General features: G+C 43.2%; 2 protein-coding genes across 3 annotated transcripts in view; both read right to left on the reverse strand.

Annotated features, from left to right (window-relative positions):
* The window catches only part of HAUS6 (HAUS augmin like complex subunit 6), a 41,358-nt gene extending 39,400 nt beyond the window's left edge, over positions 1–1,958 (reverse strand). The window contains exon 1 of the mRNA XM_070431725.1: positions 1,603–1,958. Coding sequence (XP_070287826.1) covers positions 1,603–1,730 — 128 coding nt within the window. The 5' untranslated portion in view covers positions 1,731–1,958. The remainder of the gene's footprint in view (positions 1–1,602) is intronic.
* A 3,785-nt stretch (positions 1,959–5,743) lies between these two features.
* On the reverse strand, positions 5,744–22,434 carry PLIN2 (perilipin 2). 2 transcript variants are annotated; one of them, XM_070431728.1, is made up of 9 exons: positions 22,334–22,434; positions 20,562–20,616; positions 20,280–20,475; positions 18,258–18,340; positions 16,520–16,805; positions 15,704–15,885; positions 14,538–14,672; positions 13,337–13,627; positions 5,744–6,137 (listed from the first exon to the last, which is right to left on the reverse strand). In XM_070431728.1, exons 2-9 carry the CDS (start codon positions 20,589–20,591, stop codon positions 5,997–5,999), a joined length of 1,344 nt encoding a protein of 447 aa, XP_070287829.1. In that variant the 5' UTR covers positions 20,592–20,616; positions 22,334–22,434; the 3' UTR covers positions 5,744–5,996. The 2 variants fall into 2 exon arrangements, with proteins under 2 accessions (XP_070287829.1, XP_070287830.1); XM_070431729.1 differs by lacking the exon at positions 5,744–6,137 and having other exon boundaries at positions 12,747–13,627.
* Positions 22,435–22,734: the final 300 nt, after the last annotated feature.

Consider the following 22,734-nt stretch of genomic DNA (forward strand, 5'->3'; position numbering starts at 1 on the left):
AGGGCATGTACCTTGGTTGCAGGCACATCCCCAGTAGGAGGTGTGCAGGAGGCAGCTGATCGGTGTTTCTCTCTCATCGATGATTCTGACGCTCTATCCCTCTCCCTTCCTCTCTGTAAAAAATCAATAAAATATATTTTAAAAAAAAAATTATGAACAACAAAGTGACAACAAATAAATATCTATCAACAAGTGAATCTAAAAATTAAGTGAATAAAAAATCTGATGAACAGAATAAACTGGTGAATATAATAGAAGTAGGGGCATAGAAAGGGAGTGGACTGACAATTCGAGGGGAGAAGGGGGTGTGGGAGGTGAGGGAAGAGACTGGACAAAAAATAGCAGTATGAGAACAGTGGCGGGAGGTAAGAGCATGGGGTGGGGTGGGAACCAGGTGGAGGAGAACTATGGGGGGGGGGGGGAGGAACATCTGTAATAATCTGAATAAAGGTTTATTTTTTAAAAAAAGAAATAGAGCCGAAACCGGTTTGGCTCGGTGGATAGAGCGTCGGCCTGCGGACTGAAAGGTCCCAGGTTCGATTCCAGTCAAGGGCATGTACCTTGGTTGTGGGCACATCCCCAGTGGAGGGTGTGCAGGAGGCAGCTGATCGATGTTTCTCTCTCATCGATGTTTCTAACTCTCTATCTCTCTCCCTTCCTCTCTGTTAAAAAATCAATAAAATATATTAAAAAAAAAAAAAAGAAAGAAATAGAGGTCTAAACACATGCTAAAACACTGCCACTAGAAGAACTGAAATAACATAATTAAATCAAGAAGATTTGAGAACAGGAGGTAGCCAATGTACCCCAAATTTCTCTTGGCCGATAGTGGGAAAATCAGATATTGTCTAAAATTGGTAAATTAAGCCCTGGCCAGTTTGGCTCAGTGGACAGAGCATCCGCCTGTGGACTAAAGGGTCCCTGTTAGATTCTGGTCAAGGGCACATGCCCAGGTAACGATCCCGTGGGGGCAGGGCCTGCTGGAGGCAGCCAATCGATGATTCTCTCTCATCATTGATGTTTCTCTCTCACTCTTTCCCTCTCCCTTCCTCTCTGAACTTAATAAAAACATATTTTAAAAAATAAAAAACAAAACTGGTAAGTTAAGACACAAAAATATAAGCAAAATATTTAGATGTATAATCATAACCATAACATTAGTGGCAAAGTAGGGAAGAGGCTTTTACTTTTCATCTTAATACCTTCTCTGTTTTTTGCTAAGTGTGGCATGCCTGTTTGCTAATTCAAACGTAAAAATTATAAACTAAACAGCAACCCGCTCGAAAGGCTCCTTTGAGCTCTCCAGGCGTGTGCTATACTGTTCTCCGGTTCCTGCGCTACCGGTTTGCACCCCCCTTCGAGAGCAAAGACCGCGCAGCTTTACCACCAAAGCAGCAGGAAGGTGCCCCTCCAGCTGTGTCCCAAACGCAGTCTATTCTCCTACAAAGCTCCCGGCACGGATGCCTGACAGATGGTCTCAGCCACTAGGCGGGCAGCCACCGGGGGCAGAGGCTTTGCAGCCCGGAAGGCGGGTCATCCGCCCGCCGAGCTCAGGCCCCCCGCCCGCCCCGCCCCGCCCCGCCCCGCCGCAGGCCTCCTTACACTCCGAGGTGCGCGTGTGATGCCACCTTTCCGCAGGCCGTGGCGGCTGGGCCTGGCTCGAAGCCGAGCGTCTGCAGATACATCCAAAGATGCTCCTTCTTGAAAGAGGGGCCGCGGGAGAAGCTCATCTTCGGAGTCGGCACTGTCACTACCAAGGAAGAAAGCAAAGGCCCACACGACTCCGAGCGCCCTCAGGCTCCTTCCCTGCAGGCAGCCTGGGGTCGCGGCGGCCCCCGCATTGCCACCGCCTGGGCCTCTCTAGTCCTGGGCCATTTCGCCTCGCAGGGCCGTGAAGTCCCAGGGAAGCGGAACCTCTCTAACTGTAGCTCAGCACAGCTGCCGAAACTGCCGCAAACCGAGACTCCCGCGCTTCCAGCAGAGCGGTCCGCGCGCGCCGCCTGGCTTCCGGGGGAGGAGGGAATTCCGCCGCCGACTCTAACTCCCGCCATGCAATGCGCTCTTCCCTCGGTCCCTTCCCGAGAGGCCCAGCAGAGAAACTACAAGACCCACAGCGCATTGCGTGGCCAGCGAACTTTTTTGCGCTTGCGCAATCGCAATAGGTCGCTTAAGCGGCTTTTCGGCTTGGCGCTTTCTGAATGCGAGGCTTTGGGGCTCCTTTTGTTCCTATAGACCAGTGGTTTTCAACCTTCCTAATGCCGTGACCCTTTAATACAGTTCCTCATGTTGTGGTGACCCCCAACCATGAAATTATTTTTGTTGCTACTTCATAACTATAATTTTGCTACTGTTATGAATCGTAATGTAAATATCTGACATGCCGGATGTATTTTCATTGTTACAAATTGAACATAAAGCATAGTGATTAATCACAAAAATAATATGTAATTATATATTCAATATGTGTTTTCCGATGGTATTAGGTGACCCCTGTGAAAGGGTCGTTCGACCCCCAAAGGCGTCGGGACCCACAGGTTGAGAACCGCTGCTATAGACCTAGTTCCTCACATAAAAGCCGTAGGTGCTGGACTGTGGCTCCGTGTAGTGGAAAAAGCGCTGAGTTCCATCCTCAGCTATTCTCACTGGCTGCGCGACCCTGAACAAGTCACCTAACCTCTGAGTCTAGTCTATGCTAGGTTAGCACACCTTTAAAATGCCACTTTTTCCAACGCCCTCAGAAATGCAACTGCCGTGGAGAGAGCACATATCTTAACTATCCAATAATCCAGTCATAGTGATTTCCCTGCCTTACTTTTCCCCCTTCATGTAATCTTCTTTAGGTTCCCTCCTTAATTCCAGATAAAAGTAACTGCAACACTGTCATTCTCCTCAGTATCTGGGATCTTGCTTTCCAGCAATGTCATCAGTGTATCTCAAACTCATAAAAAGTCTCTCCAGCTTTGGACATTTCTTATGTTGACAAAGTAAAACTCCAGCCAGTCCCTCTGCCAAAAAGCAACCACCGTTGTTAGTTTTGTAGGAATCACTTATTTTCCTTGTCTTGTAGTTTTACCGTCCAAGTGTGCTTCCCTACACACTATAACTTGGTCTTGCCCTTTTTATATTCATCCTGGCTTTTTTTTTTTTTTTTTTTTTTTTGTCTTTCCAAGGTTTGTTGGTTTGTTTTAACAATATAATTGTTAAACATGTTCCACTCGCTCTGTCCTCCAAATTTTCAAATTGGCAGCTGGATCCAGAGGTTACTCAAACTCATGTATGATCCCTTTGGCAAGATTGGGTGATGGTGCAATCCGCATCAAAATCCCAATGATATCCTAGCTGGTTTGGCTCAGTGGATAGAGCGTCAGCCTGCAGACTGAAGGGTCCCAGGTTAGATTCCCGTCAGGGCACATGCCCAGGTTTCTGGCTTGATCCCCAGTCGGGGGCGTGCAAGAGGCAGCCGATCAATGATTCTCTCTCATCATTGATGTTTCTCTCTCTCCCTCTCCCTTCCTCTCTGAAATCAATAAAAAATATATTTTTAAAATAAATAAATACCTTAATTCACTGGGAATTGCAAACTGATGCAATTCTAATTTATCATTTGCCATGGACTGCATACTTGTGCCCATGTCCCAAATTTGTTTGTTAAAACCCGAATGTGATTGTATTAAAAGTTGGGAGGTAATTAGGATTAGATGAAGTCACAAGGGTGGAACCCTCATTAATAGGATTACTGCCCTCATAAGAGTCACAAGAGAGTGTCCTTCATTACTCTTTCCACCTTGTGAGGCTAGAAAGAGAAGTTGACTTTCTGCACCCTGGAAAGGGACCCTCACCAAAACCCGACCATCCTGGCACCCTGATCTCAAGCTTCCAGCCTCCAGAACTGTGAGCAATAAATGTTTTTTGTTTAAACCACTCAGTCTAAGGTAATTTGTTGTAGCACCTCAAACTGACTAAGGTATCGTTTATTTTTCATTTGTTAGTGGGAATACTTTTATGAGAGAAATTTTCCCTCATTTACCATTTGTTTACCTAGTGGTAAATATATAAGGAAGGCTAAATTCTTTTTCTTTATTTACCAGTTTTCAAGATAAAGAATTGGTTTGCTATCATCCCCTAAAGGTGACCAATTAGGTTGTATATTTGAAGATTGTGTGGGGTTCACATTTGATGGGGTTCAATCTATTGAAATTATTATCCTTATTGAAGTTCAAGATTGCCCATCTTTGGTCAATGGGATCTCTTCAACTTGGCTTCCTTGCTATCTGCAATAACAAAAAGCTCAAAGCTCACTTTATACGATTCTTCAGACCTGGAATCAGCCATTTGTCCAGTAAGCCCTGATTTCTGTTAATGGGAAAAGGTATTTCGAAACTACAACCTGGCCTGACTGATGTGGCTCAGTGGTTGAGCATCGAGCTATGAACCAAGAGGTTATCAGTTCAATTCCCAGGCAGTGCACATGCCTGGATTGTGGGCTTGTTCCCCAGTAGGGGCCATGCAGGGGGTAGTGGATCAATGTCTCTATCCCTCTCCTTTCTCTCTCTAAAAAATCAATAAAAACATTTTTAAAAAACTATAACCTGGACACTAGGGATGCTTATTGCTCCTTGGTTGGCCATTGTTTCTACAATTTACTTAACTAATATTTAAATAATGCTGCTTTATGTCGGCCATTGCTCTAAGCTTTTTACAAATTTTAATTGATTTTTTACTCTTTAGGACAAACCTGTCAGGGCCAGCCTGACAGGTTGAGCCGGGCTGAGGTAGGGAGGTGGGAATTGAGAAAAGAAAGAAAGACAGGAAAGCGGGATTGGGAGAACTACAGCTCATCGAGGAACTGCAGCAAGTTTATTAACCACACAATGCTTTTTATACACAAGACACTGAATAGGAGGTCTGTCAAGAGGAATGTATTCTTTGTTCCTCTTAATCTCTAAGGGAGAGACAGAGCAGAAGGACAAATTCTCGGTACAGCAAATCTCAGTAAATAGTTACAGACTTCTTGGTAAGCCATGAAAGGCTGTTCTCATTCTACAAAGGTTGCTCTCATTCTACTGATAACTGCCATCCAAACAAGTCTGGGAAAACTGTGTGAGTAAGGGTCCCAGCCTTGCTAGCCCCTTCAGGTGCAAGGACCATGTCAGCTTACACCCGGTCTCCAACACAAACCTACTATTATCCCCATTTTACAGATGAGGAAATTGAGGTACACGGAAATTAAGTAACTTGTTTAAGGTCACACAGCTAGTAAGTGGCAGAGCCAAGATTAGAGCCCAGAGTCTAATTAAGAGCTCATAAATCTTTACCAATCATGATATGCTTTCTCCCAGTTGATCTGTTTTCAGTCATGTGTCCACACCTAGGCTAGGGAAAAGCAAAAACCCTTGACTGAGACACCCTCCCCCGACCCAAAAGGTACAAAGATTCTGGCTTGGCCATAATGGCTCAGTTGGTTGGGCATCATCCTGTGCACCTAGAGTCATATGTTTGATTCCTAGTCAGGGTACATGCCCAGGTTGCAGGCTCGATCCCCAGTGGGGTGCGTGCAGGAAGCAGCCGATCAATGTTTCTCTCACTTTCTCTCTCTCTAAAATCAATAAAAAACATTTTTTTAAAAAGACACAAAAGTTCTGATACCATAAGAAGCAAAAATGAATCCTGGGAGGCAAAACAAAACACACACACACACACACAAATCTTCACTCTATTAATAAACACACGCAACAATTCACAATTATACAGACTAATTTTTATTACAGGCATCTCAATGGTTAAACTTCGGAGGATTCTATTAAATGCTATATGATACAGAACTAGGATCTCTTATAAAAGTTTAGATCCAAGTTTCATTACAATTAAGCCCTGTAATAAAAAAATAGACTAACCCCAAAAAGATTAATTTCCAAAGCCACAGGAATACACACATGCGCAAACATGAAGTTTAATATGACACAAATTTTGTTTTCAGACAAAGAAATATTTTCTTGTTAGTTTTTCAACATTTCTCCCTGAGAGGACTCAGGGTTATTAGCGTGTGAATGATTTGATCCATCCTCTTCCTCCAAAGCTATAATATCTGGGATTTCATCAGTCTCCGATGTCAAGTCTATGAGCGTGAAATCAAATACCTGTAAAAGAAGAATGTTGGATAGTAAAACAAACACTAATGAAGTAAGCTGTTAGGTTCAGGTGAGTTCATGGAGACATCACTTACTGCATGTGGGTAAATCTTACTTTGTCCATAGCTGTACTTTCTGACAAGGTGTTGTAGTCTTATTTCCCAAATTCATTCATATTATAAAAGTACTTAGGAAACTTCTCTTTGAAGGAAATTGACCAGTAGTGGACTTACAAAGTGGAAGCTTTTTTGAAAATATGAGATATAAAGCCATTTTTGGTTATTCATCTATCTATTAATCTATTATTCTTTTTTAAAATATATCTTTTATTGATTTCAGAGACGAAGGAAAAAGGAGAGAGATAGAAACATCAATGATGAGAGAGAATCATTGATCGGCTGCCTCCTGTACACCTCCTACTGGGGATCAAGCCTGCAACCTGGGCATGTGCCCTGATCAGGAATCAAACTGTGACCTTCTAATTCATAGATTGATGCTCAATCACTGAGCAACACTGGCTGGGCAAAAATGATAAATTTGATGCTATGCATCAAAATCATGAAAAAAAATTACAATTTCTAAAATAGTAAACACACACACACACACACACACATGAGGAATCTTGCTTTGGTCATTGGGACCCCTTATCTGGCTGTGGCCTTTATTGCACTTTTCCCTAAGAATCAGGTGCTCAAAGGATTGTGGTCTGAGGTACAAAGGTCCACCATTTGTTCCTGAGGCTTTTCCTTTGAGAGAGCAAACTGCATTCTAGCTACTCGTGAATGTTCACTTTGCAAAGATGATATCCAGTCCAACACCCACAAAAGCCAGCAATATTTATACAAATGCATCCAGCCAGGCAGGTCAACAACTGTAATTTTAGACTTTTTAGGTTAAAAGCTCTCTAGTAAATGTATATTTCAACACCCAATATCACTTTGTTTTTAAATAAATGCAAAATACAACAGGAAGCTACAACACAAGAAGCTATGAACCGAGGGATTTTCTGGGCTCCAGACAAGAAAAGAAGCTGCGGTTTTCTCCTAGCAAAGGCCTAGAGGCTAGGATAGAAAAAATACACACACCCTAAGACATTGTGCTAAATCCCCTCCCTGCCCCGTATCTCTTTTCTACCTCCTTCCACACCTCTCAAGTGAGGAAAAATACCTAACTGAGTGGATTGCAGGTGAATAAAGGTACTATGAACCTGACTTACAAAAGGTGTTCAATAAACACTAGCTTTTCTCATAAATTCCTTGAATACCACCACACATACAAACCTTCACAGTCACCTATAGGCCAAGTAACTATTGGCCTAAAATAGAGTTCTGCAATTGCAAAGGTTGGAAATTGCACACTTAAAGTTTTAGGAGAAAAGTTTCCATCACCACCACCACAAAAAATGTACCTCCAGTCCCTGAAATGATTTAGGAGAGACATATGAATAATTCGCCTTCCATGTGATCAGAATGATTCAAAGTGTCTCATTTCCCTTAAATTCAAAGCCAGTGGAGAAAATAGGGGAGGGCGGAGCAGCTGAGAGGGAGCCACAGCCTACCAAGTTTCCATGGCAAGTTTAAAATGTAGTGGCTGTGCCTGACAATTGTCATGGGGTTTTCAGAAATGTGGCAGAAATCCTTTCACAGATTTATAAATGGATCCCTTTTTCATTGACCTGAACCAATATCAAAGGAGTGTAGAAGTCTCTTGCTGTGAATGCCCATCACTGATGGAGGCCAAACTCAGAACTAGATGCTTATTATGAAACTAATGAGATAATCATAGTCCTTCTGTGAAAAAGGACAGGAAACCAGCAATACATTCTTTTCAAGAAAATCAGGTGACCTTGCTAGGACTTCCTGGTCCCTGTGTACATTTTGCAGGTTGTTCACCATACAACCACAGTGGGCACCTTTTCTGCCATAGACTCCTTTGATTCGCATATTTATTATGACTTTCCAGAAGGTGGCACTACATGCATGAGGATAAGATACCATATTTTAATTTGCATAAAGTTAAGCTAGTGGTGGCCTGGGGCCCTGGATTGGTGAGGCTATTACAGAAATAAAAACTCCATTTTTGGAATTTAACTTGCTAGTTAAGGTGATGTGCATGCAATGCTGGTAACATGACACAGAATGACGATTTATTTTGAAATAAAGAATAATTATAGAAGAAATAATGAAGAGAAAAGAAAAAGTAAGCCCTAGCCAGTTTGGCTCAGTGGATAGAGCGTCGGATTGAAGGGTCCCAGGTTCGATTCCGGTCAAGGGCATGTACCTTGGTTGCAGGCACATACCCAGTGGGGAGTATGCAGGAGGCAGCTGATTGATGTTTCTAACTCTCTCTCCCTCTCCCTTCCTCTCTGTAAGAAATCAATAAAATATATATTAAAAAATATTTTTAAAAATAAAGAAAAAGTAAAATTTTTGTTTGTATAAAAAGAATTCCTATGGCTCTGGCTGGGGTAGCTCAATTGGTTAGAGCATATCCCCATACACCAAGATTGTGGGTTCAATCCCAGGTCAGGGCACATACAGGAAGCAACCAATGAATGCATAAATTAGTAGAACAACAAAAATTTCCCTCTCCCCCCCCCCCTTCTTTCTCTCTCTCATCAATAAATAAAAATTTAAAATAAAATAAAAGGAATTCCTATGTATAGGGCCATAAAAGGATCATGCAAGAGGTAGTGATTAGCTCTAACACCAAATAGGTAAGACTAATCCTGTTGAGGGTTTGATTTTAATAGAAACCTCTCCCCCTTCATAATAGTTTGCATATACAGCTTGATTATGTGCCTGCAGTTGAAGGGTCAGTAGCATCTTGGTTCTGCTTTACTCTCTCTTTACCCTTTACTTGAACAAGTTGGTATAGTTTGAGAGAGGGTACACCCCCTGCCCTACAGTAGGAACACCCTTTTATACCAGTGTTCTATCATTGGCTAAAAAGAGTCTGTGGAAGTAGTTAGAACTCTCAGCAGAGGAAAAAGGTTGTCACTTATTACAACACAATGCAAGTGATTCTTGCTACCCATTGAATAGCAATGAACTAGTCAATGCTAGCACGTGTATATTTAAAACATTTACTATAAGCAGATACATCAACAGCAGGTCTTTTTAAAATATTTTATGGAGCCCACAGTGAGGGTCTTGTTTGAGGAGAGGGTACTATAGGTAACCCTATCCCTATTTTTGTTTCAGGTTAAAATAATTTGTTTCCTATTTCCTTTGCTTCTCAAAGTGGATCATCTGCAATAGAATCACTAGGGATGATTGAGGCAGGGGTGGGGTGGGGGTAGGGTAAGGGGGGATGCTTTTTAAAAGTGGAGATGCCTGGTACTACCTAAAGACCTACTAACCAGATTCTCTGGTGGTAGAACCCAGGAACCTGCATTTTATCAGAATTCCCGGTTAATAATCCCTGGCATAGACAGAGGGTAGGGGAAGATGATGTGGTTCTATCTAAGCTGAAAGCTCACTTGGGCCACTTTATATAAGAGAGTCAATCTGATAGCTACACTAGCTACCTCCGCAGCCGAGGTTTTTTTGCTCTAGCCTGTGTAGACAATGAAATAGTAAAAGTGCTTGATTCACACTTTTCAACATCTACTCTTATTCATTTATAATTTAAATGGTTAGCTAGAATCAAAAAGTCAAATAACAACTGTTGGTGAAGATATGGCGAAATCAGAACCCTCATACCCTGCAGGTGAGAATGCAAATGCTGCAGCCACTTTGGAAAATAGTCTGACAGTTCCTCAAGTAAACGTAGAGTGACCATATGACCCACGAGCAATTCCACTCCTAGGTATATACCCAAGATAAATGAAAATTTAAATGGTAACCATTTTTCATCACTGATACACAAAAGAACCATTTAATCTACTCATTACTTTTGTAAAATGTCAACTAATAACACTCTTTACTACTTTCTTAAGTTCTAGAAGACATCAGACCTCTTTGCCCCTCAGAGGAGCTATAACTTAAATTAGTGTTCTCTTTCACTTTGGTGAATAAAACTTAAAACTCAAATTGTTGCTCTAAACAGCCTTATGCTAATATGTCATATTTTGCAGGTTAGTTTTGTAATAAAGGTAGGGAATTAAAAAATTAGCAACTTGGAGCCATTAAAGGTGAAGGGAAGGATAAAGAGTGTTCAATATCAGGACAGTTCTTGAATATTCATCAACAAACTTTCCTAAGACTCTTATAAGTCTCTTGAGGACAGTTTCTGGTGTTTACATTCTCAGCAGGGCAGAGTTCATGCCTTACACTATTAGAAACTCAAATATTGAACCAAATAATTTTTTAATGGACGTACATATAATAATGTAAGCACCTACATATCCACATTGTCTCTAACCAATGAATGCACAAATAATTTTTAAAAAATTTTAACTCCAAAATGTACGTTATGATATGGCTTTAATATCTTTTATATGGTTCTCTCAAATAGCACTTTCATAAAACCAGTACCAAGCTAAATAACCTAGAAGGTCCATTCTACATCAAGACTAGGCTCCCGTGAGATTCCAAGCCTTTCAGTATATTATAATCCATGTCTCTCTAATCTGCAAGCCTACTTTATTTGTTTGTTTATTTATCTGTAAACCCAGTTTAAGCAAATTAAGCAGGAAAGAATCCCAGGCAACTCTGTCCCCCCTCCTTCAAACATTTGCCTTTCACACTGCCTTCCTATCATTTCACTTAGTCATTTTACTAACAATCTTAACTAAGGGTGCATTGTATTATTTAGCAATGTCACAATCAAGCTCAGTAGGCTGCCTGCTTCTCACCCTCAGCAGCAATTGAGGATGTGATTTTCCTTTTCAGCCTTTTCCACCCGAGTACCCTGTCTCTGCCTCCCAGCTCAGCTTAGCCCCAGTGGGATGATCAAGAAGGCTTCATCCAAGCCCTGGCCAGGTGGCTCAGTCAGTTGGAGCTTCATCCCATACACCAAAAGGTTTCGGGTTCCATCCCTGGTCAGGGCATGTATGAGAAGCAATGGATTGATGTTTCCCTTTCTCTCTCTAAAATCAATAAAGAACATGTCCTCCCCAGCATTGGAGGGACCTGGAGAATGTTACTGTAAGCAAAATAAGCCAGTCAGAGAAAGACAATTGTCACATGACCTCACTTATATGTGGAATCTAATGAGCAAAATAAACTGATGAATAAAATAGGGGGGGGGGGGGCGCAGGGACAGGAAAGATTAACCAAAGAACTTATATGCATATATGTGTAACTCATGAACACAGACATTAGTTTGGTGAAGGCCTGGGGCAAGGTGGGGGGGTGCAGGGGAGGGGGGAGAGTCAATGGCGGTGGGGAAAGAGGGCATCTATAATACTTTCAACAATAAAGATAAATAAATAAAAAAAGGAACATGCCCTCGGATGAGGTTTTAAAAAAAAAAGGTTTCATCCAAGAAAGAAAGAAAAAGATTTAAAAAAAAAAAAAAAAGGCTTCATCCCTCACCAGCCATAAAAATATGACCTGGGCCTATCCCAGTTGACAGCATTACTTTCAGGAATCAGTAACTTCTAAAACATGGGAGAGTGATATCAGAATTTCAAAAGGTAAGCAAGGAGAGCAGGGAAGACACCGTAAAACATGTCTTTGGCTTACACTGACCTTATGCCTGAAGACACTTCTTTTCTCTGAACAGTTGCTATTACCTTTTAGACTAGGAACTTAGATACTCAACAGTGGGATGATTCAGTGTCTTTTCCTCACCATATGGTTACTGTGGAAATATAGGATACCTGCTGGGAAGGTGGACACCTAGAGTATGAGGGTGTTGCCCTGAGACATAAGCAACAAGTACTTTAGTTGATAGAGCAGGGATATCTTACAAGACCATCACACATGCAGGCCTCAGTGCTGGGTCACTCCTGAGACTGGATAAGGCCCCACTGACCCAAGCCTGAGTTCATGAGCCCAGAAGAGGCCCTCCTTGCCATCCCCCACACCTGATAGGTATATGCACAGGTTAACTACCCTGCTTCCTCCCTTCCCTCACTATCATCTCCATGAGCTAAATGAAACTCAGAGATATCTCCGGCAAACCAAACTTTAGCTTTCCCCTTTTCATTTTTTGTCTTTCAATATAATGACTTAACAAAGTGGAAATATTTGACTAATCATGGCCTCATAGTATATTCTCACACCCGAACTAGCAAGTTGAAGATATTACATGTCACTGTCCCACAGATGGTGTTCCCATGCCTTCAGTGCAAAAATAGAAAAAGACAGCCCATCGTCAAACACTTCACTTCCATCTGGTGAGGCATCACTAATTTTATGACAGATGAGAAAACTAAGGCTAAGAGATTAATGACTAGTTAATTAATCTCAAGAGTCCAGTAAATGGGCAAATGAAGGCAACTCTCACCCAGTAAAATTCTTTTATGCCCATTAGCTTTTCACTTGTTTAAAACCTGTCATCGAACATTCCATTTTTGACATTAGTCATCTAATGTTATCATACTGCCAAATTCCCTCTAACAGGCCAATTGGAATTCATGTATGTGTATTAATAACCCTGTCATGCAGGCCAAGCTGCTCTGTGAAAGCAACATACAAAGCACATGGAACACACAGCATAAAACTGATCTATTGTGCAGTGAATTTTATTGAACTCACAGGAGGCATTCCTTTATGAAAAATTTTTAAAAAACTGAAGTTGTACAAGCATGCATTGTGAGACACAACAATGATGAGGCCTGCGCAGATCAAACGGGAGCAGACGCCAGTTCGCACGACAACCCACACGAAGGTGTTTTTATTCAGTACAGACAGGCAGCAACAGTGGCAACAGAATGAGACCATAAATGCAGTGTAACTTTTTGTGACCTCTGACTAGGCTCTGACCAGTCTATCATTCTTTTCTTACCAGCCAGGTAAACAAAATGACTCATCTGCTGAGGCCAGAAACTGGAAAGGTCTTAATCCAGTTGGAAATGACAACAATGAAGGGGCCCTTTTTTTCTAGCTCGCTGTTTCCCCAAGTCAGAGTTGTCTAGCAGGTTAATTGCAACATAACAGAAGATGTCATCTGGCTGGCTGGACCATGCACTGGTGACAGGGACAGGATCACTGTGTTTTGGGCTCAGGCTGCTGGGCCTGCTGGCTGGTTGTGTCCTTCTCTGCAACATGGTGCTGGGCATTCTGAGACTCGATTATCTGAGGATGAAAAGGACCTACCAGCCAGTTGAGGGGTGTGTTGTTAACAAGATAATCCATCACGTTATCTAAAGACTCCTTCATTTTCTGCAGCTGACCCTTGCTAGAAGTGAGGAAGCCGTCGGACACTTCTTTAAAGGAGGAAGCGTTGCGGAACACTGCGTAGATGTCGCCAGCCATCACCCCCACATGACTGGCCTGATCTTGAATGTTCTGTGGTAACCCTTGGACGTTAGACAGGAGGGTGGAGCACGTGGTCTGCAGCTGCTGAGTCAGGTTTCGGGCAATAGCAAGAGTGCGTGACTCAATGTGCTAAAAATAAAACAAGTTTAAAATCAGCAGTGGGCTCAACAGTGCTATGTAGGAATTCGTTCAATTACAGTCAGTTGGTTACGTGTCACTGCACATATGTGTATTCCTCAACTTTTAAAAATCCTCCTAACAACCCTGAATGCAGCAGTGTTTTTATTCACATTTCTACACATGCATACTAGCTTTTGGAACCTAAAGAACCACTTTTTAAGTATTGCAATGTGCTATTTCTTCTGTCTGGAACAGTAGTCCCCTCACTGCCCTTTCACCTAGTTTATTCTCCCATTCAGTCCCAGCTTAGCACGCACCTCCTCCAGAAAGTCATCTGACTCACCCATCCTCACTCCAAGTCCAACTTAGGTACTTTTCTTATTTAGTCTCATAGTTCCTGTTTCTATGCTGTCAAAAACACCACCACATAAAAATGCCTGCGTCCCCTGTTCGTCTGTACTGAGGTTAAGGCCCATGTTCTTTAGCTGTATCCCACCAGGGGCAATAGCGGTAGGTTATTCAAGTTACTGCAGTTCTGCTTTTCTGTCATGTAACTTTGCTTTTCTGTTCAAACTTTTGCTGGAGAAGAGTGTTCTAAGAGGAATAACGGGAAAATCTTATATAATAAAAGGCTAATATGCAAATTGTCCCCTTGACCAGGAGTTCAACAGGGAGTTTGACCATGAGGCAGGGCCAGCCGGCCAACCACCCTTGGCCCCTCCCCCCAGCTGGCCCCGCCCCTGACAGCACCCCTCCCCCCAATCGGGGGTGGTGCAGCTGGCCAACCGCCCGCGGCCCCTCCCCCGGGTGGCCAGACCCCACCGGTGCACGAATTCGTGCACCAGGCCTCTAGTTTAAATAATAAAAGTCTGGTAGAACTTCTTATCGGTCATGGATGACTGTGTCCTAGTCATCTCACCTCAGCGCAGTGGGATTCATCGGTGTCGTCGTAGCCGATGCTTCTCTTCCACTCCACCCAGGAGAGGTAGAGCTTATCCTGAGCACCCTGAATTCTCTGGTTGGCACTCTGCACATTCTCCCTGGCAAATTCAATCTAGAGCACATGGAAATAAAACAAAGGAACTAGTCAGACATTCGTGTCAGTCTGTTCTCGGATCTATGATGTAAATCATAGAACATTAAAACCAGGAATATCCGTAAGAGTTTAAGGACAGCAACCCCTGCCATCATCGTTATTTGTTATCAAGTAATCGAACTTCTTTGCTGCCTCTACTTAAGCTATTAAGCCACTGTCTCCATATTTACCTCCAGTTTAGCATAGGTAAGGCAACTAAAATTTAACATTTATGTGTGAAGTATACGAGAAAATTACAAAAAAGGAATTCAAACTTCCTCTTCCCTGTTGTCAGCCGTCATTTCCCCACCCAAGAATGGCAATACAGTACATACTGTTCTGTAACTTGGCAATCTTCAATGGCTACACAATACTCTTTTGTGATATGTCAATTTAATTAGTTCCTTATTAGTTGCCATGCAGTGTCTATAACCTTCAGCAACTCTAAACATACATAGCTGTGGGGTAAATGTCTACAAGTAAAACTGCCGAGGAATAGGTGTGCTTATACCCTTCTGAGAACTGCCCCCCAAATCCTCCAGAAGTCCACAAGTACACCCCTTTCTCTACACCACTGCCCACAGCATCACACTTCGCCAGTGTGTTCGGAAAAGATAGGCATCTGTAATTTGACCCTTTGGAGTGAGATTAGCATTGCTTCAGATATTTCAGCTATTTATACTTCCTTTTCTGTGAGTTTCTGTATACTCTTTGCCCATTTTTCTATTGGGTTGCTCATAAGGTAAAGTTAAAATTCTTGGATTTCATGATTACATTGACTCTCACTCCTTGAGATAAATAAACTCACTTCAGCTACCTTTATTTATTTATTTTTTAAGTTTCTTTATTGATTAAAGTATTACATATGTGTCCTTATCCCCCCCACTACCCCTCCCCTCCCCTCATGCACTCACCCCCATTGTCTGTGTCCATTGGTTAGGCTTATATGCATGCATACAAGTCCTTTGGTTGATCTCTCTTTAGCTAACTTTAAATGAGCTTTTACTCACCAGGTTCACAGTGGAATGGAGCTGGGAAATGGTCTCCTGGCTTTTTTGCTTAGCTTCTTTCACCCTGCCGAGAGCCTGCTGGTAGGCACGTGAGCGGAGCTTGGTCGACAGCGATCCCAGCCTAATATAATAACTTGGCTTCTGAACAGTCTCAAATCCTTCTACCTTTTTTGCTTCTTTTTCTGAAGTTAGAAAGAAGGGACAAAAAACAAACAAACATAAGGGATCACAGCTCTAAGTGACAAGGCCTGGACTCTAACCTGGATCTTGATTTTGGTGCTTCTACACCCACCCACCAGCAATTATGCACTCATTTTCCCAAGACAAATCGTGTCTAGTGCTGGGCTTGACTACCCAGAACATATTACTGCATCTGAAGGTTCATCTACAGATGTTTCTTCCCATTAGAGTGAGCTTCTTGGGCAACATAATACCTGGCATACAGTAGCCACTAAATGTTTAATGGTTTTGTAAAGCAGCCCATTAAAGACTCTCCATTTGTAGAAAATATTTCTCCAGGCTAATTTCTCTTAAAGTTTCAAAACTACTATGTACAATTCAATGTGAAACTTAATATTGTCTTAAGAAAGAATGTCTATAAAGGCAGAAAGAGTAGTGGTTGTCTGAGGAAGATAATGGAGATTCAGGCATGCGGATCTTTTAGGATGATAGAAATATTCTAAAACTAAACTGAGGTGATGGTTGTGCAACTGTAAATTTAGTATGAAAAAGGTGAATTTTTTGGTGTATAAAGTATATCTCAATGAAGCTGATGTAAGATATGCAACATTATTTCAAGACAAAAAAATCACTTACCTAGTTCTTCCTCAGTGAGAGGGAGGTACTGGTCTACCAGCAGCTCTGATGTGCTGAGCGCATTTTCCACTCCACTGCTCACCAGCTGCATCATCCGACTGCCCATGACTGTGTTAATGCTGTCGTTGACCACAGACTTGGTCTTCTCCACACTGCCTGTCACGGCTTCTTTGGTCTTGTCCACCACCCCAGTGATCGTGCTGGTCACGGAATCCTTGGCTCCAGTCACAGTCGTCGTCACAGCATCTTTCGCCCCAGTCACCGCACCTTTGGCATTGGCAACAACCTACAAGCAGAAAAGGAGAGCGCTTGGCTGGTGAGAAACAAGGGCATGAATAGATATTTAAGGTCTTAACTAAGGCAGCATAGTTGAAGAGTAGGGGACCAGCCAATGTGGCTCGGTGGTTGAATGTTGACCTATGAACCAGGAGTTCATGGTTTGATTCCCAGTCAGGGAACACGCCCTCGTTGCAGGCTCAATTCCCGGTAGGGGGTATGCAGGAGGTATCCGATCAATGATTCTCTTTCATCATTGATGTTTTTATCTCTCCCTCCCTCTCCCTTCCTCTCTAAAATATATATATATATGCCGGAGTCCATTCATTGTCTTCACTAGCTGAGTTTAGACAGAGACCCCCAAAAGCTAGTAACCTTTGAAGTCCCAGCAAAGGTCAGAACAGCACCACCCAGTTAATCTAGGAACCACCCAGTTCATTTAGGTAATAATAGCTGAAGCATCCTCACCTTAGTTCCCTTAATTCCTTAGATACTTGTGTAGATCCTTGTTGATTATTGTTGATCAGATATTCTGCCTATTTCTGGAAATTGTCTACCAATGAGCTAATCCATGTGTCATTCAAACCACCTTACCCTAGGGCTACCCCAGACAAACCTCCTTACCCTAGGGCTACCCCAGATCAAATAAAAGCTTAGAGCGGCCTGAGATCAGTGGAAGTCCTTCTGGACTTGCCCGCCTGGTCCCCCAATATTGCAAAATTATCTTGTGTCTTTTTCTCTCATTTGTTGTGCGGCTCCACTTTCAGATACCGAATCCTACTCCACACAGAACGTGGAGGGAGTGTTACTCAAAATATATATATATAAAATATCAACTAATTCTCACAATAACTCTAAAATAAAAAAAAAGGAAGAAAGAATAGGGCTCTTTCACTCTCTAGCTTTATGACTTGGGCAAGTCACTAAGAATAGATGAGCCTCAACTTTCAGGTATATTTGCCGTACCGGCCACCACTCAAGGGTTGGAGGAACAAATGAGGTAAAGATATAAAATTTGTCAATATGCCCTAGCCGGTTTGGCTGAGTGGACAGAGAGTCAGCCTGTGGACTGAAGGGTCCTGGGTTCGATTCTGGTCAAGGGCACATGCCTGGGTTTCGGGCTCGGTCCCCAGTAGGGGGCCTGCAGGAGGCAGCCGATCAATGATTCTCTCTCATCATTGATGTTTCTATCTCTCTCTCCCCCTCCCTTCCTCTCTGAAATCAATAAAAATGTATTTAAAAAAAGAAACTAAAAGCAAAGTTTAAAAAAAAATTTGTCAGCATGTTATAGGCAGACATGCCTGTTCCTCCATCTTACTGGATGTGTGCTCAGACACCAAGTGAGAAAGCTTCTATATACCACCTGTGCATTTACCGAACACCACTGAGAACCAGTTATGCTAAACAAATAGAACATGAAAATATGAGGTGGAAAGCCTCAACACTTTTGTCCCAAGCTCACCTGCTTTGTTGGCTGATTCAGAATAGGCAGTTTCTCCTCAATCCTGTCTAGCCCCATACAGGCATAGTTATTGGCAACAGCAACTAAAAAAATCACAAATGGAGAAAATGTTAATAGTGTATGTATAGAATGCATACATATTATTATACCATAAACATTTAGTTATAGAAACAGCGAAATCACTGATCTTCATTTATCATACTATGCATTGCCAACTTCTCCAGCTCAGACAGGGAAGAGGCTCAGCTGGCAAGTTCTTCTACTGACAGGGAAATAGGGGGTGGGAGAGCAGCAGGCAAGCCAGGTAGGAAGCTGGCTAAGAAGTTTCTTCCTCAGCCCCTGGCTCCTGAGGTTAAAGCCAAGAGGAGCCAGGCTTCACCTGAACCCTCATTCTGAGAACTCTCAAAATTAGCATTTCCATGCTGGTTTAACCCCTACCTACACTTAATTCAGTATGTGGCAACGGGGAATGGTATGCTAACAGCACTCTGGACCTCCCTAATAAGGCCTAGATTTTAGTCCAACCTTCCAAGCCCTAATCTAATGATGACCAAGCCAAGCACTAGTCCTAAGCTCATTTGGGAAGTAACAGATGGAAAACTGGTCTCTAAAGGTTCCGTATACTCCAGAAAGCTCATGACTTAACCATTTAGGGGAATGATTTAACCCTTCATTAAAAAGGGTTCATGTGGAAAATCTTGATATACTACTAGTGGGAATGTAAGATTATAAGTCACTTTGGAAAACAGCCTGGCAGTTCCTCAAAAGCTGAAATAACTATTATATGACCTAGCAATACCACTCCCAGGTATATTGATGAGCCCAAGAGAACTGAGAACATGTGCCCACACAAAAACTTAGACACAAATGTTCACAGTAGCATTCATTATTCTTATTGCCAAAAAGCAAAAGCACCTAAATGTCCATCGACTGATGAATAAAAATATGTGATCTAATCACACAATGGAATATTATTCCACAATAAAAAGGAATGAAACACTAATATGTTGTGCAACTATCATACCTATCATTCCCAGAACTTTTTCATCATCCAAACAGAAACTGGTATAAGGTTCCTTTTTGGGGTAATAAAAATGTTCTTAAATTTATGGTGGTGATGCTTACATAACTCTGTAAATATACTAAAAAAAAAACAAGCCAACATTGACAGTACATGTTAAGTGGGTGAATTGTATGGTGGTTAATTATACCTCAATAAAGATGTTATTTATTTTTAAAACAGTTCATGTACACTCTCTGGTCATAAGGAAGTTAATTTCAGTTGACACACTGGCTCCCCTTGTGACCTGTTGCCAACACAGAAACATCTGTGGGGGATTTTTTTTTTAAATATTTATTTTTATTGATTTTAGGAAGGGAGACAGAGAGAGAGGTAGAAACATCAATGATGAGAGAGAATCATTGGTCGGCTGCCTCCTGCACGCCCCCTACTGGGGATGGTGCCCTCAACCCAGGCATGTGCCCTTGATCGGAATTGAACCTGGGACCCTTCAGTCCGCAGGCCAACATTCTATCCACTGAGCCAAACCGGCTAGGGCAGTGGGGGATTTTTTTAAAGTTATCATGACCCCTGGACAGTTTGGCTCAGTGGATAGAGCGTCGGCCTGCGGACTGAAGGGTCCCCGGTTCAATTCCTGTCAAGGGCACATGACTGGATTTCGGGATCGATCCCCAGTGGGGACGTGCAGGAAGCAGACAACCAATGATTCTCTCTCATCATTGATGTTTCTCTCTCTCTCCCTTCCTCTCTGCAATCAATAAAAACATATTTTATAAATAAATAAAGTTACCATGAACATCTGCCATTGCTATGAAGAAGCTTTCTATAACAATGAGGGTCACCTGGCAGCTTATGGACAAAGGCAGTAGGTGCCTCAGGAAAGGCTGCAGACTCCCTGTGTGCTTGGGGCACGAGGCTGGCATTCACCATATTCAAACCAGCTCCAGGCTCGCTCCTAACAGGCCCCTTGGACTAAATGTGGAGTGGGAAGCAGAACTCACTTTGTGGCTCTAGCTTCTGGATGATGGGCTGAGCACTCATCACTGCCACAGATGTGATGGTCTTCACACCCTTCTCCGCCATCTCACACACAGACTTCAGGTAAGGATACTGATCCTTTGTAGTGACGTAAGCCGAGGAGACGAGGTCATAGGTGGAGCTCACCAAGGGTAGGTTGGCCACCCTGGTCACCACACTCTGCAATCAAGAAGGGGAAGGGGATTAACTTCCCAAAACACAAGGGGAGGGAAAGGAATCAAGAAATAGCTGTTCAAAATTCATACCGGTTGTGGGTCAACTGCAACAGAAGCCATTTTTCTTCCCCGGGAAAGGAGAGATCTGTGGAAGAGAAACTTATTTCAGGTCACTAGGATAAGACTCTCCCAGATCAATTCCCCAACTCAAGCAAATGCTAATTTCAAGCGGAGAAAAATTCAAGATGAGGTAAGCGTAGTCTTCTGCGCTTTTTCCCACCCTCTAGCTCTGAGAGCTCTCCCCTGGCAAACACCTGGGGCAAAGTTTCAGAGGTCCTGTGTAAACTTTCAATAGGAAACAGGCTCTGCAAGGAAAAGTTGCTGATATTTTTGTCTCGTTTCTTCACCAGGAAACTAAAAATGCCTTTTGAAGGGGGGATATCTGTTCACAAAAATGCTAACCAAGTTAAAATACATGTTAAGGCCAGCCGGTGTGCCTCAGTGGTTGAGCATCTACCTATGAACCAGGTCAGGGCGGGTCAGGGCACATGCCCGGGGAGGGGGCGTGCAGGAGGCAGCTGATCTATGATTATCTCGCATCATTGATGTTTCTATCTCTCTTTTACACGGTGAAATTAATATATATATATATATATATTTTTTTTTTATTATTATTATTTTTTTAAATCCATGTTAAGCCCTAGCTGGTTTGGCTCAGCGGATAGAGCGTCGACCTGCAGACTGAAGGGTCCCCGGTTTGATTTCGATCAAGGGCACATGACCGGGTTTCAGGCTCCATCCCCAGTGGAGACCGTGCAGGTGGCAGCCGATCAATGATTCTCTCTCATCACTCATGTTTCTATCTCTCTCTTCCTCTTCCTTCCTCTCTGACATTAATAAAAATATATTTTAAAAAATAAAATAAAAACTTGAGCATACTAATCACTTAAAAAATAAAATAAATAAAAACCCATGTTAAAACTAAGGAGAGATTTCAAGCAGAAGGCATCTCGGACAGTCAGGACTGTGTGGGAGCACTTTGGCGGGGATCCATTCCTTCCCTGTCAAAAAGAACTAGTTTGGTGGTGACTAAGCAGAGGAGGAAGGAAGTGCTCCCCGGAATTGAGAAACATTTCAGGAGCTTTAAAATTTCGTGTTCCCAACGACCAGCGGTTATCAACCTGTGGGTCGAGACCCCTTCGGCGGTCGAACGACCGTTTCACAGGGGTCGCCTAAGACCATCCTGCATATCAGATATTTACCTTACGATTCATAACAGTGGCAACATTACAGTTATGAAGTAGCAACGAAAATAATTTTATGGTTGGGTCACAACATGAGGAACTGTATTTAAAGGGCCAGAAGGTTGAGAACCGCTGCCAACGACCCACACAAAATTGCCTCACTGCTCAGCAACAGAGCTGGGAAGTTACAAGAAGCTGCTCAGCTCGCTGCCCACGACCTCGGGGCCCATCAGTTCACCCTCTGCCCCCAGGGTCCCCATTCGACAAGGAAGGAGTAAGAGCCTCGCTGAAGGCGGAAGGCAGGCGCCAGCATCGACTGCCCCGCGACCACGGCGCACCCCATAAAACTCTGTTTTAAGACCAAGTTCCAACGCATTCCTTTTAAATACTGTCCTTTCGGGACAAATGGAAAATGTTACCCCGCAACCAAGCCAAGAAGGTACTAGAGTGGCTGGCAGAAAAGAAGACTGAAGGAACAAAAGCAAGCGTGGAAGGCGCAGGCCCAGGAGCCCGACCCCTCCCAGCCAGCGCCCACGCGTGGGGAGACCCCGTCGGCCTCCACCCCGCCGCCCAGCCCAGAGCCCGCGGGGGTGGGGGGCCCCGGGGGCGCGCACCCACCGACCGACAGCAGGCAGGAGGCGAAGATGAGGCGAAGATCAGACGAGTCGTGCACACTCAGCTCCAGCGACAGCTACGGCGTTGGGAGAGCAGGGCGCGGACGCCCCATTAAATACCCGCCGGCCCCGCCCCGCCCCGCGACACGTGACCCGCAGCCGGAGGGGGGGGCCGTGCCTGGGTGAGTGGTGCTCTGTGGGGGTGGGGTGCTCTGCGGGGGTGGCTCCGCCCGAGCAGACACGCAGCCTGCGACGCTGGGCTTTTTGCAAAAGGCTACGGAGGAATCACGCGAACAAATGAACACTAACCTGATTACCATTGGCCCTCAAAATAGAAGTTTGTTTTTTAACAAAATGGAAACAATGATTCTAGATTAATTTTTAGCAAACAAAAACGTAAAGTTT

The sequence above is a fragment of the Myotis yumanensis genome, unplaced genomic scaffold, assembly GCF_028538775.1.
Source record: "Myotis yumanensis isolate MYYU_CA2020_CCGP unplaced genomic scaffold, mMyoYum1.0.hap1 SCAF_12, whole genome shotgun sequence".
NCBI lineage: Eukaryota > Metazoa > Chordata > Mammalia > Chiroptera > Vespertilionidae > Myotis > Myotis yumanensis.

What these genes read in the sequence shown, in the direction of transcription:
- PLIN2 (XM_070431728.1), bottom strand. Translation starts at nt 20,591, where the DNA reads ATGGCTTCTGTTGCAGTTGACCCACAACCG. An exon ending in TCCATTCCACTGTGAACCTG is followed by an intron (nt 14,673 to 15,703) that starts GTGAGTAAAAGC and finishes CATGTGCTCTAG; the next exon opens with ATTGAATTTGCCAGGGAGAA. An exon ending in ATGAATCCCACTGCGCTGAG is followed by an intron (nt 13,628 to 14,537) that starts GTGAGATGACTA and finishes TTTTATTTTTAG; the next exon opens with CACATTGAGTCACGCACTCT.